At 55.4% G+C, this 13,501-nt stretch overlaps 1 protein-coding gene across 1 annotated transcript in view; it reads left to right on the top strand.

The window, feature by feature from the left end:
• The window catches only part of Cacng4 (calcium voltage-gated channel auxiliary subunit gamma 4), a 52,016-nt gene extending 38,949 nt beyond the window's left edge, over positions 1–13,067 (top strand). The window contains exons 2-4 of the mRNA XM_026406653.2: positions 7,140–7,223; positions 11,618–11,758; positions 12,529–13,067. Of these exons, the coding sequence (XP_026262438.1) occupies positions 7,140–7,223; positions 11,618–11,758; positions 12,529–13,067 (764 nt within the window). The remainder of the gene's footprint in view (positions 1–7,139; positions 7,224–11,617; positions 11,759–12,528) is intronic.
• The last annotated feature ends 434 nt before the right edge of the window (positions 13,068–13,501 follow it).

Here is a 13,501-nt window from a genome sequence, read left to right as displayed (position 1 = left end):
TCAACGAATCTGGCTAAATGCTGGCCCGGTATGGTTCTTGCCCTTACCTTGTTCTCAGACTGAGCCCTGTCCCTTCGTGGCCACCAGGCCACATCTGAGTTCTGCTCTGTTCTGATTTGTTTTTGTATTAAATTTCTCTATTTTTAATTGACGTGCAATAACATATTTCTGGGACGCGGTGTAATGTTTTGATACATACGCACTTGTGTAAGGATTATATTTGAGTAATTAGAATCTCCATCAGCTCAGACTCCACTTCTTTGTGGTGACATCCTGAGCTCTTTGTCATTCCTCTCCTCGGGTTGCCTAGGATGAGGGAGATGGTAACCCGAGCAGCCCCTGGAGGGGTGTCTGTCCCCGGAGAGGGGCCCCACACCTCACCCCCACCTCGGTTCTGATCAGCCTCAGTTTCAGGACAAGAGTCCACCATCGGAAACCCTCAGAGCCCTTCTCCTGCCCCCTATCCACATCGCCACCTGAAATGGTGCAGAGGAGCTATGTTACCTGGCCATGCCTCAGCCGGCCAATCCTGTGACGGCACCTTGCTTGCTCTCTGGTTTCAGTTCCTGGTCTGTCCCAGGGAGCAAGACCCATGCTCCCACAGAGCCCCTTGTGCTTGAAGAGGCAGCACGGGGCAGGGGGGACTGGACAGGGGTCAGGAAGGTGCAGGGGGCTGCAGCCCCTGGGCCTCCTGCTCTTCAGCAAATGGCACTAAAAAGACCGTCGTCCAGCACAGAGTAGATGCTGATGGCCTTGAGTTGGGCCTCTGCGGTGGGGCCTGTGAAAGCAGGTCTGTTCCCATCTCTAAGCCTCCTCCGTCTTCAAAGGAAAATTACCATAGAGATGAAGGGGCCGATGCGTCAGATCTGCCTCAGCACATTAGCTTTCATCTGAGCCTGAGCCCTGGGCGTGCACGCAGGTGGTGTATCTCAGGTAGCTGTCCTGGGGACCAGGCATGGGGGAGGGGACATGCTGGCAGGAGTGTCCTGAGCTGATCATCACCTGCTCCTGCTGGGACACCTCCCCCAGCCCCAACCCCAGAGCAGCGTAGGGTGGACCTCAGAACTGTCCACCCAAGGGACGGAGTTTGAGGACATCAATCCTCCAGCTCCTGTCCTGCCCTCGGCTGCTCAAGGTCATGGGTGGGTATTCATCCCTCCCCTCCCAGGTGCAGGGACCTACAGAGCAGCTCTGCCTGGGGCACCTACCCAGTGCCAGGAGCAAACAGCAAAAAGCAAAAAATAATTGGTGCAGCCGAACTGCAGTCGGCACAGGTGACACCTGCGCAGAGCTGGCTGCTGGGGCAGCCAGCTGGATAAGCCGCCCGAGGTTGCATGCGACTCGTCCCCTGCTGTTGGTGTTAGTGGCCCTCAGGTGAGGGAATGCTTCTGGAAACGATTTTCAGGTGACAGAGGTCACATGAATGATCACCATTCCCCCTCCAAGATCCCCTTAGTCACCACGGGCTCTGGAGGTTCCATTACGGAGGCTCACGGGAGGCTCACGTCAGACACCAGGACCCCTGAAATGGCTCCTGGGGTGATAACGCACCCTAGTTTTAGTACTGAAAGTGCTTTGAGTCCTTGGGGGTTGGTCACCCGGGCTGGATATGGGGACCTAATCCCATGACCTTCGCAGAGGTCATGGAGGGAGAGGGGACAAGGAGCCTCACTCAGAGGCTCTCAGGCAGCCCCCACACCCTCCCACCACCAGCTCCACCTCGCTCACCAGCTTCTGTGGCCCAGGGCGCCTGTGGTCAGCGGCTCAGACCCACCCGCACCTTTTCACTTAGAATCCGGTTTCTTTTTCTTTCTCTGAATGAGCCTCGCTGGTTCATTTGCAAGACATTTGGAGAATTCAGAAAGCACAGAAGAACGTGAAGAGAAGGGGAGATCACGCCTTGACCATCACCCAGAAGGAACCACCGGACAGTCTGGGAAATCTCTTTCGCACGTTCCCTAGGCCCTTACCAGAAGTGGCTCACGGGGACGTGGCGGGAAGGAAACAACTCTGTGCCTCCTCTGCACAGAGCACTCGCAGGACCTCAGAGCAGGTGCAGCCCCTCTGGCCCCCTCCTGGGCTTTGTAGACGAGGACATAGAACTTTGCCTGGGCCTGGAACTAAGGAAGTCTTCTCCCGAGGGCCACCATCTCTGGGCACACAAGCCGAAACCTCTGGGCATCTCGGTTTGCTCGCAGTGTGGCCAGTCTGGGGTCCCAAAATCAACCACCCTAAGTACCAGGAGGTAACTCAGGGAGTGGGCAGTGGATTAGAAATGGCTTTCTCTCCTCCTTCTTGCATCAATCATTCATTTTCTCCCTATCAATGCCCTCGGCCAGCTAACAACTAAATTCCACAGGGATAAATGTGAAGTTAGGGTGAAACACCACATTCCACAAAAACAGCTTAGGAGAGGTAAGATAATTTGTGAAAAGCTCTCAGGAAACTGGGACAATGGTAATGATAGATCCCATTCACAGAAGCATGAGGTCCAGAGAAGAGGAGAGGGCCACCCGGCTGTACTCCTGGGCTTTTCCGACCTACCTTGAGTGTTGGGTTTGGTGATAGGTGCTGTGCTTCAGGGCACCAAGAGTTTCCTAAGAGACCCAGGGGAAGGAGCGAAGGTGAACAAGTCTTTGGGAATCATCAGTAAAAGAAATAGTTGAAGACATGGGACCTAAGAGGACATTCAGGGGAAATATCTCAAATTCTTGGCTCCAGGTACAGGGAGGAATCTCTTTCGGTGTGTGTGAGGCCAAAGACAACTCCTGCTTCATGGCCCCGCCCTTCTTCAGACTGGACTGGGTGGTGGTGCTGGGGTCTGGCTTCCTGCCTGTTGATAAGGGCAGGCCCACCTTGATCCAGCGAGGACCTCACCTTACCCTGGATTCATCTGCAAGACCTGTTTCCAAATAAGTTACTGCTACAGTTTGGATGTGGAATGTGCCTCAAAAGCCCGTGTATTAAAGGCTTGGTCACTAGCAACGGGGCTGAAGGACAATAGAGGGGAGCATCCAAACTGTAAGCCAAAATAAACCTTTCCACCTTACAAGTTATTTATGTGAGAGTATTATGTCAGGTATTATGTCACAGTGATGGAAAACTGACCAACACAGGACCTTCCCAGGTAGTGGGGTTAGTAGTACAGCTTTATCTCCTGGGAGGACACAGTTCGAACCCCAAAACCCATTTTTTTAATCTGCTGAAGAGAGATCGGTGTAAGAAAGAAGAGAGAGGGGAAGGAAGGAAGGAAAGGAAGTGGGTTCAGTGGAAGAGCTACTGCAGAGTGCATGCATTCAATCTCCCTCTGAGCATAATTCCGCACACACGCCAAGGGATCCACGGAAATGACCATTTTTATGACATCGTTGAATTGATGCATTCATAACTATGGATAGTTATGCAGCCACTAAAAAGAATGTATTTAGAAATGAGTTCATACTGCCGGTGTGCAGCTCAGAGGTAAAGAGCTCAAGGCTCTGGGTTCCATCTCAGCCCTGAAAAAAAAAAAATGAAAAAGTTAATATGTTGTGTTGGACTGTGTTATTTCTATTTACAATTTCTATCAAATATAAAATAACACCCTAGATGTAGAGCGAAAGTTGCAATCTGGAGAAAGTTTTATGCCCCCTGATTCCTGTGCTATTTCCTTTTAGGGTTTTTAGCCACTTGGGGATTGATATCAACTTATTATTTTTTGAATTAGAAAATAAAAAGTTTTCTAGAAACTGAAATTTTAAACTGGAGCAATGTTTGTAATTATTATAAAATGAAAAAAAGCAAGTTGCAGATTGAAATGTATAGCATGACTACATTTTTAAAATAGGGGGACAGCTGGGGATATAGCTAAGTGGGTAGAGCACCTGCCTTGCATGCACAAGGCCCTGGGTTCAATCCCCAGCACTGCAGCCTTTCCAAAAACCCATTTGGCAGTTTCTCATAAAACTAAATGTCTTTGTTGTATGACCCAGCAATTATGCTCCTGGGCATTTATCCCAGAGATGAAGATTTATATTCGCAGAAACTTGTACATGGGTGTTCACAGCCACATTGTTATTAATAGCTGGAATTAGCAGGTTTCCTTCAGCGGGTGAAGGATTAAACAATGGCACAGCCATGCATGGGCTGTGCTTGGCAGTAAAAGGAACAAATTGTTGACATGACAGCTTGGATGCATCCCGAGAGAGTCGTGCTGAGCAGAAACCACCAATCCCTGAAGGTGATGTGCACCACCAATCCCTGAAGGTGATGTACTGTGTGGTTCCGACTGTAGAACGTTCTCAAGATGACAGAACCATTGAAATGGAGAGGACAATGGCTGCCTCCGGTGGAGGAGGGGCGGTGGCAGGAGGAGGTGGGCGTGGCCAGGGCAGTAGGAGGGGCCCTTTGGGGATTGGACCATTCTGCATCTTGACTGTATCAGTGCCACTCTCCTGGATGTGACGTTGTACTCACGTTTTGTAACAAGTTATCATTGGGGGAAACTGAGTCAAGGGGACTGGATATTTTCATATATTTCTTAAAACTGTATGTCAATCTACCATGATCAAAAAACAGGATTTAATTTTTTTTTTTTTTAAATAGGGCCTGAGGCCTAGCACAGGGGCGTATGCTAGTAAATCCAATGACTCAGGAGGTTGAGGCAGGAGGATCACAAGTGGCTGAGGTCAGCCTCATCTAAGCAACTTAGCCACTTAGCAAGTCACTTAGCAAGTCACTTAGCAAGACCCTGTCTCAAACAATGAAAAGGGCTGGGGATGTGGCTTAGTGGTAAGTACCAAAAATATGAGGCCTAGGGGTGTAGGTGGTGGAGTATGGGCGTAGTGTGGGCAAGGCTTTGGGTTCAACCCCCAACTTTCTCCCCAAAAGGGGGAGACCCACACGTGTGGACATGTGTGGGTGTGCACACAAAGGATGCTGTGGGAAGACGGACAGCAAGCCCAACAGGTTTTCTGCTGGAGAACAAATCTGCACGGAGAGATCATTTACTTCTTTTTCCACCTCTTATTTACTTGTTCCAACAAGGAGGTGTGACTTGGAGATTTTGTTCAGACCCATGAAGTGAAATAAAGAAAGTGTAGGGAGAGGGAGCGGCAGAGAGCCAGCCCCGCCTGCACCACCCATATCTGTGGAAAGCGCTCCTCTGGGTCTCCTTGCACGTTTCCGAATCTACAGTGTGAGAGGCAGGAGTGAGCGGGGTGGGCACGGCCCACTCTGGGTTCCGTGACCCCACCGGCCACCGGTCATCCTGGACCAGCCAGCCCAGGTGCTCTGTCCTTGGGAAAAGCAAAGACATTAGACCGGAGGATCGGAACCTCTGGTTTGGCAGCAATAGACTTCCCCTGAGCATCCCCAGGGGCTCTGAAGTATCATCCTGGTGCCTTGAGGGATAACCTCATGTGACTCTCTGAGGTCCCTAGGGCCTGGGAGTGTGGTGACCCCCCATGTACAGATGAGGAGACTGAGGGGGGACTGCGTTCACACCGGGCCCTGCAGAGTATGCTGTCGGCATGTGTGTCACTCCGGGCGTCACCTCGGAGACCCTCACTCTGTCTCCACCCTCCTGGCCCTTGAGCCCAGGAGCCTTCCAGAAATAGTCTTGCTTCTGAGCCTCTCAGCTCTTCAGAGGCAGCTGAAAGAGCCTGGTGGAGGGAGGGCTTGAGGGGGGCAGCTAGCGACCCGCTCGTGGGTATCAGGTGGGAGAACAGTGTGCACCCAGGGACAGAGAGACAGATGTGTGTCTGCCACCGACCCTGCTTCCAAGACTGTGCTCCTAACTGGCTATGAGGTCAACCCGGGCTGCAGGAGGCCAGCAGGACACTTGGCAGCAGCCATGGAAAAAGAGCAGGGCCCCAGTTGGAAGCAGCCCCAGGCAGGCCCACAGGTGCCCAGAGGAGCTCCTTGCTGGGCACTCGCAGGCTGACCTGGGAAGGGCGGGCACAGGCAGGTGCCCACTGCCTATGGAACCCTGTGTGTCCCCCTCTCATCCGGTTCTATAGTGGGCACTCCCAGGCTGCTGGGCAGCAGGGGACTAGGAGAGTTGGACATATGATCCTGGAAAGTAAGACTGGCCTGTCCTCTTACAGTTACTAAACCCAGGAGTCCTGCCTGCAACCCTGTGAAGGCCACTTCTCAGAGTGGGAAGGAGAAGACCAGGCGGGAGATGGTCTCAGGCCTTCCACAAGTTTGTCTTGCACCGTGTTCTCTGTCTCCGGTCTCATAAGGGGACTGCAACTGAACTGTGAACAGGTGCAGTGTGCACACTGTGTGGTGGTCGAAAGAGAGGGAAGGACACAGACAGACAGACCCCGGCCCAACCTCAGCCTGTGCCAGGCTGGCTGCTCTGTCTGGAAGGCCCTCTCCACCCCATTCCCCAGGAGCAACTTCTTTGCCGATTTTCAAGCTGTGGTTCATGAGTGCCCTTGGGTACAGGGATCTGACATGCTGCCTGCCCAGGACAGTCCCTCATGGCACCTCTGGTCCCAGCAGTTATGGATAGTGAGTCTTTCCCTCTCACAGGGGGTCCAGGCTTGGACCATAAAGAATATGGTCACCTTTTAGGTGCCCCCCAAAAGCTGTGTGAGGCAATGCAAAAAATTCAGAGGTGCAATGACCGGATTAGGAGAGCCTCAACCTTAACCTGATCCACTTGGATGGATTAACTGGTGCTAGCTGCAGGCAGGTGGAGGAGGTGGGTCGCAGGGGTCAGGTCTTTGGGGTTTATATTTTGTCCCTGGTGAGCAGAGCTCTCTTGGCTTCTTGATCATCATGTCCTGAGCCGCTTTCCTCCTTCCACACTCTTCTGCCATGACGTTCTAGCTCATCTTGAGCTCAGAATAAGAGAGTCTGCTGTTTATGGACTGAGACCTGGAAACCATGAACGCCAAATAAACCTTTCCTCCTCTAATTGCTTTTGTCGGGTCTTTGGTCACAGCAATGAAAAAGCTGGATAAAGCAGGGTCCCTGCCCCACGGTGTGGTTGTTCTCTGTGGTTGTATCTGAGGCCCCTGGGGGTCACCGAGGCAGACCCCTCCCCGCCCGTCCCTGCAGGGCCTGCTCGGGGCTCTGCGCACAGACTGTGACCTCGGAGTGAGGGACACCGCACCACACTGACGGTGTTGTCCTCTCCTTCCCTGCAGGGATCTACAAAGGGCACTGCTTCCGGATCAATCACTTCCCCGAGGACAATGATTACGACCATGACAGCTCCGAGTACCTCCTTCGTGAGTGTCAAGAATCCTTGGCTTCCCCTGTTGGGGGGGGGGGCAGGGGTGCGGGGGAGGGGGCGCAGGGGCCGGGGTGGCGGCTGGAGGCCGGTGGACACCTGGCGGGGCACCGGGGCTCTTCTCTGGAAACGGTGGACGCTCCCTTCCACTGCCTGGTGACCTCAGAGGACGGAGTTTTGTGCAGCGAGGCCATAGCGGGCTGGGTATCTCGGTGGAGGGCTCGGCTGGGGGCCAGTGTCCTGGGGAGACCGAGGCGGGAGCCGAGGGGAGGCCGCAACCTGGAGCTGCTGGGCGTGGCCGGCTTCAGGGAAGCTGATTGGCTGGAGCCGAGACTGGCACCGGGAAGGTTAAAGACGCAGGTGCTGCCTCCCTGCGGGGTGTGGTGGCCTGCCCACTCCCCTGCTATCCCTGATCTGTTCTAGAAAAATCAGACCGAGGGCATACCTCCACAGCTTCAAGGGGCTCCAGGCAGCCTGAGGGAGGGGAGAAGGGCAGGGCAGATCTGGAGGAGCTGGTTGAAGTCTTTCCTGCCCCAAGGACCCAAGCCACGCCTTAGCCCCTGGGCTGTCCCCAGAACCCCTGCCCCTGCCCCACCTGGGCTCCTGTGGCTGTGTGGGGCCCACACTGGAGCCCGGGGGGTCCCTGGGACAAACCTAGCCCTGCACCCTGAGTCCAGAGCTCATCCCTGGGCCTGGGAGTACCCACTGGAGGAAAGAGGAGCCACAGAGGAGCCCGGGAATGGAGTAGCAGCATCTCCAGGCCGCTTCCCCTTTCACCTTGTCCAGAGTCTGGAAGAGCGCACAGGCAGCACCCCGGGGCGGGCCCAGCTTCGTCTATGGAGAATCAATACCAGTGCCCTCAGAGGGAACATAGTTCACTCTCCACCTGTTTATGGATTTTTTTTTTTCCCCTAAAAGAAGGGGTTTGGATTCTGAGTCATCTAGTGAAATAGAACAGTGTGCGGTTCCCATGGAGCCAAGGCCGTGTCAGATTGCTCCAGCCAGGCCCAGGACCTGAAATGATTTGGTCAAAGCTCTGCCCCCATTCCTCCTCCCTCATTTTCTCCTTCTCCTCCTCCTCTTCCTGCCTGACCTCTGATTCTGCTTATTGGGGGACCCCTACCAAACTGGGAAAATGAATTCCCATAGGGCTGCCAAGGATAATTGTGGAGGTTGCACACTGCACACAACTCAAGGATTGTCATTTGCCTATATATGGTATGAATGACATCCTTCAGATTCTGCAGTGTAGGATGGAGAAGAATAAAGCAAGAGCCTGAGGGGCAAACAAAGAAGGGGCCGGACCGCTTTAGTTGCTGGAGTCCTTGAATTCCCCCAGCACTGTCCTGTGGAGGGCCCAAGGACTTGGAACGCCCAGAGTCACTTGCTCACAGCAACTAAAGGTCACTTGGAAAGGGAGTGTGCACCGTGGGGAGAGCAGCCAGGTTCCGTAAAAAGCCTGGGAGAGCCATGGAGGGTGGACTTCCAGCCTGTGTTCTTCAGCTGCTGGCAGAGCTGGGGTTGGAGGGCAGGGCTGGCTTCCTGAGGAGGAGGTGTGCCTCAGACAGGGACTTTGGCCCGTCTGAAAGCTGAGCTCTGATTGTGCCTTTGATTGTCCTCTACCTCCCAAGTGCAGATGAGCTTGGGGCCAGAGCAGAGGGTAACTTCCTGAGCTAGGCCATGGGTTTCCAGTATTTAGCCTCTGGGCTCTCTCCCAGGTCTCCTGCACAGGGAGAAGCCCAGGCGAGAGGTCTCCGGGGACTGAGGTTTGCAGCAGATGAGGAGGTTTCGTGAGAATTCATTTCCTTACTCATTAAACAGAAAGCTCTGTGGGTCTGCTATGTGCCGGGCCCTGTGACAACCACCTGGGATCCAGCAGTCGGGAAGCAGAGCCCTGGTCCCTGGTGCCGGCAGGCACCATGGTGGGCTGCCTGCCCAGCTCTCCAGGTGTGGACCTGGGAGGCCCCAAGGCCATGCTGTGCACGCACAACCTTGAACCATTCAGGAGGACGTCAACCCTGAGCCACCCATTCTGAAGCCAGGCTGGCGTTCTGGGTTGTCATGGGGCTCCTGATGGCCTCTGAGCTCTTGCCGTGCCCCTGCTGGTATGCACCTCCATCACCCCACAGCCTTCCATGGGCCCTACTAGCTCCAGGGTCCCTCCATCCGGGCCTGGGCCTGGCACCCCGTCGAGGTTTGGCACTCCTGGTTTGGTGGGCTCCCTTCTCCCCAGCCCCTCTGACCTGTCTGCTGAACGAGGACTTGGGGGAAGGATGGTGACTGATTCTCTGGCCAGCACAGCTCAGAGGCACGTTTCAGAAAGACACAGGAAACCTCCCGAGCCTGCAGTGTGGCCAAGAAGGCACAGGCAACAGGGAGGAGGGGGCCGGAGAGAAGAGCTTCATTTCAGGCCCCAGACAATCTCTCGTCTGTGAAGCAGGGCACACACTGGTGTCTATACAGAAAGGAGACAAAAGGGGTCTTCAGAGGCTGAAAGACCCCAAGCCCATCAGCTGGCTCAGGAGGGGCGTCTGCCCGCATTCCCTGTCTCGCCGTCCCCTGCTGGGGTCACCAAGCCCACGCCACCGGATTCTGCTGGGCTGGGAGACCAGCAGGCTCCCAGGGAAGGCTGAGCCCTGGGGTGTTCCTCAAGCCCCTCCTCCCTTCCTCTGACCCCCTCCCACCCCAGACACGAAGGGAGGGCCTGACGCCCCACGAGGGGCTTTGTGTTTTCCCACAGTAATCCCCTGGGGTGGGTCTCGGGAAGGAATGCACAAGCTACGCGGCGGCTTAAGACAGAAAAAAATGGCTCTCGGGGTGTGTTGTTCAGAAATCCACACTCCAGGAGCTGGTGGGATCCCGCCCCCTCTGCGGGCTCTGGAGGGCTCTCTCCCGGCCTCTTCCTGCTTCTGGGGGCCTTCTTTGGCCATGTCACTCCACTCTCTGCCTGCCTTCTCCTCTGTGTCCCCTCTATGGATAAGAGCCCATGTCTCCCCTTGTCAGAGGGACACTTGTCATTGGACCTGGGACCACCTCATCCATCCAGGATGATGTCGTCTTGAGGCCCTTAATCACACCTGCAAAGAACTTTTTTTCCAAATAAGATCCCATGCCCAGGTCCGGAGGTGGACAGGGTGTGGATGTGTTTGGGGGCCACACTTCAACCCCTACTGATTGGCATCACTTCTCTCTTCTATGTGACCATGGACTCAGGTGGTCACCTCAGCTACCTGCCCTGGGTGCCCCGCTTGTCTGCGGCAGAACAAGGTCAGGAATGCCGTTCAGCTGCACAGCTCACAGCAGCTCTGTGCACCTAGCAGCCTCTTCTGTGAGCTTCCAGGGGGGCGGAGTGGGGGGGGTGACAACAGTGCAGAAGGTGAAGAGTCACTTAGGAAGCACAGAATGTGACGCTCCCTGTGCTGAGCACCCACACGTACAAAACCAACCACAGAACCTTGGTCCCAGACAGGGCCCCCTTGACCTTGGTTTCCCCTTCTCAGGTGTTAGCCGACCACAGTTCAAAAACACGAAAGGAGAAAAATCCCAGAAAATAAAAAATCCATGATAAGTAATTTTTTATTACAGTAGATTGTTATAGTTGTCTTATTATTAGCTGCTCATCTCTTACTGCCCCTAATTTGTAAATTGGACTTTATCACAGGCATGGATGTATAGGAAAACCAAGGCCGACTCTTGCCATGGGTCACTTGGATAGAAGGTTCATACTATCCACAGTTTCAGGCTTCAAAATGCACCCCCTGGGGTGGCTGCTCACTGAACCCTGTGTCACGGGTGGGGAAACTGAGTTTCTGAAGAGGTGAAGTGACGTGGCCAAGGCCACACAGCCAGTAGGTCACGGAGACCCACCTAATGTGCCAAAGCCTGTGGTCTCCAGCCACCAACGAGCACTGCCTCTTGTGGACGCAGGGCCCCAGGCTCCCAGAGGCCCCATGGAGACCATGTCCAAGAAAGCTCTGTGGGGACTTAGATCCGCTGAAGGCTTGGTGGCCATGAGGTGTTACAGAAACACGATGCAGTCCAAGGTTTTGGTGGCTGCTACTGTGACCTCTCCAGTGTCGCTGGGGGACCCTGCTCCCTCCTGGCTGATGGGTGTGGCCCGCACCCCAGGGAGGCTGAGCACGTGGGCAGATGTGACTCTGGGTCATGTAGCGTCTGGGAGAGCGAACAGCCAGCCTGGGGCCAGCTCTGGCCTTGGTCCAGCTGTCCTGGCCACCCCTCGTGCCTCTTGACCCACTGAGTCCAGGTCCTGATGGGATCTTCAAATCCTGGGGGAAGGACCTCCAGCCGCAGGGGTCCTGGGAGGCGCCCATGTCTGTGGCCAACGGGGCGGCTGGCCTCACTGCCCTCTCTGTCTCGTCCCTCCCTGGCCAGGCATCGTGCGAGCCTCCAGCGTGTTCCCCATCCTCAGCACCATCCTGCTCCTGCTGGGAGGGCTCTGCATCGGCGCTGGCAGGATCTACAGCCGCAGGAACAACATCGTGCTCAGTGCTGGCATCCTCTTTGTGGCTGCAGGTGAGCCCCCTCCCAGGCCGCCCACTGGGACCAGCGCTGCTGGGGGAGCTGGGTATACGTGGTCTGTGTTGCCAGGAGTGGGCATCCTGGTGGCAGGGCCAGGGAGCAACTGCTTAACAAGGTCTTTGTGTGTGTGTGGGGGGGGGGGGTGACAAAATTGTTTTGGAGCTAGTAGAGGTGGTGGGCCCCCAATGCCACTGCACTGTGCCCTTCTGAAGGGTCATTTTATATGGTGTGATTTTTCACTTCATCTAAAAAGAAAGTCGGGTGTGCGATGTGCCTCCAAGACAGAGAGACGGGGGCTTTTCAAGCCTCTGAGGAGTCAGGGATCGGGAAGGCACCCGGTAAGTCATGGGAAACCAAGACCTAAAGGCGTCGGCCAGGTAAAGACAGGGCGAGGGCCCAGAATGGACATGAGTATAACAGGCATTTACTCAGCATGGACATCGTATTAGTGGGTAAGTGATCCAGAGATGACCGGAGCCCAGCGCAGGGTGTGCTCAGGTTGTGTGCCAGCTCTGGGCTGTTTATGTGATGAACTTGAACTTGCAGATCTGTCATCTTCTGAGGGTCCTGAAACTCATCTCTCCCAGATACCCAGGGATGACTGTACTTAGAACAATTAGCTACCAGAATGAAGAACGGCGTCTCCGGGAGGGGAACGACCAGAGCCCCTCCTCCGGCCGCCTGTCCCCTGTCCTGTCGCTGCAGCCGAGGGTCTGATCTCTGCCTCTGTCCCTCCCCGGTCCCCGCCTCTGCTTCTCTTTCAGGCCTCAGCAACATCATAGGCATCATCGTCTACATTTCCAGCAACACGGGCGACCCCAGTGACAAGCGAGACGAAGACAGGAAGAACCACTACAACTACGGCTGGTCCTTCTACTTCGGGGCGCTGTCCTTCATCGTGGCCGAAACCGTGGGCGTCCTGGCTGTAAACATTTACATTGAGAAGAATAAAGAGCTGAGGTTCAAGACCAAACGGGAATTCCTCAAGGCCTCTTCCTCGTCCCCTTATGCCAGGATGCCGAGCTACCGGTACCGGCGACGGCGCTCCCGGTCCAGCTCCAGGTCCACCGAGGCCTCGCCCTCCAGGGACGCATCTCCCGTGGGCCTCAAGATCGCCGGGGCCATCCCCATGGGCGAGCTGTCCATGTACACGCTGTCCAGGGAGCCCCTCAAGGTGACCACGGCGGCCAGCTACAGCCCCGACCAGGATGCCGGCTTCCTCCAGGTGCACGACTTCTTCGAGCAGGACCTGAAGGAGGGCTTCCACGTCAGCATGCTGAGCCGGCGGACCACCCCTGTGTGAGCGGCCCACCCCTCCTCTCCTCTCAGCACCGGCCTCTCCCTGGATCGGCTGCCTGGGTCACACAGGAGGGCACGGGATGCTCCAGGTGGACGGACGGACAATGAACTGAAGCCACCCGCCACCCTCCCTGGTCTCGGAAGGTGTCGTGGGCTGGTGTCCAGCGGAAGAAGCCGGAGCCTAGAGCCGGGGCTGGGGAAGGTGGAAGGTGGACTGTATCCCAGAACGGGTGTTCGGCTGCCCCCCGGGGTTCCTGATCTCCCAGGAGGCCCAAGAGCTCTCCTGAGCTGCACGGGAAAATGAAATTGAGCCATTATCTCCTCTTGGAAACAAATCTTGCCAGAAGAATGGAATTTTAGGGCCTTCCTGCCTGCCTGGGCCCCGGGCCCTGGGCCGCCAGAGGCTTCTCAGGCACAAGGGGCCTCTGCACTCTCATC

The sequence above is a fragment of the Urocitellus parryii genome, chromosome 7, assembly GCF_045843805.1.
Source record: "Urocitellus parryii isolate mUroPar1 chromosome 7, mUroPar1.hap1, whole genome shotgun sequence".
Classification (NCBI taxonomy): domain Eukaryota; kingdom Metazoa; phylum Chordata; class Mammalia; order Rodentia; family Sciuridae; genus Urocitellus; species Urocitellus parryii.
This window is presented reverse-complemented; position numbering and strand designations above follow the sequence as displayed.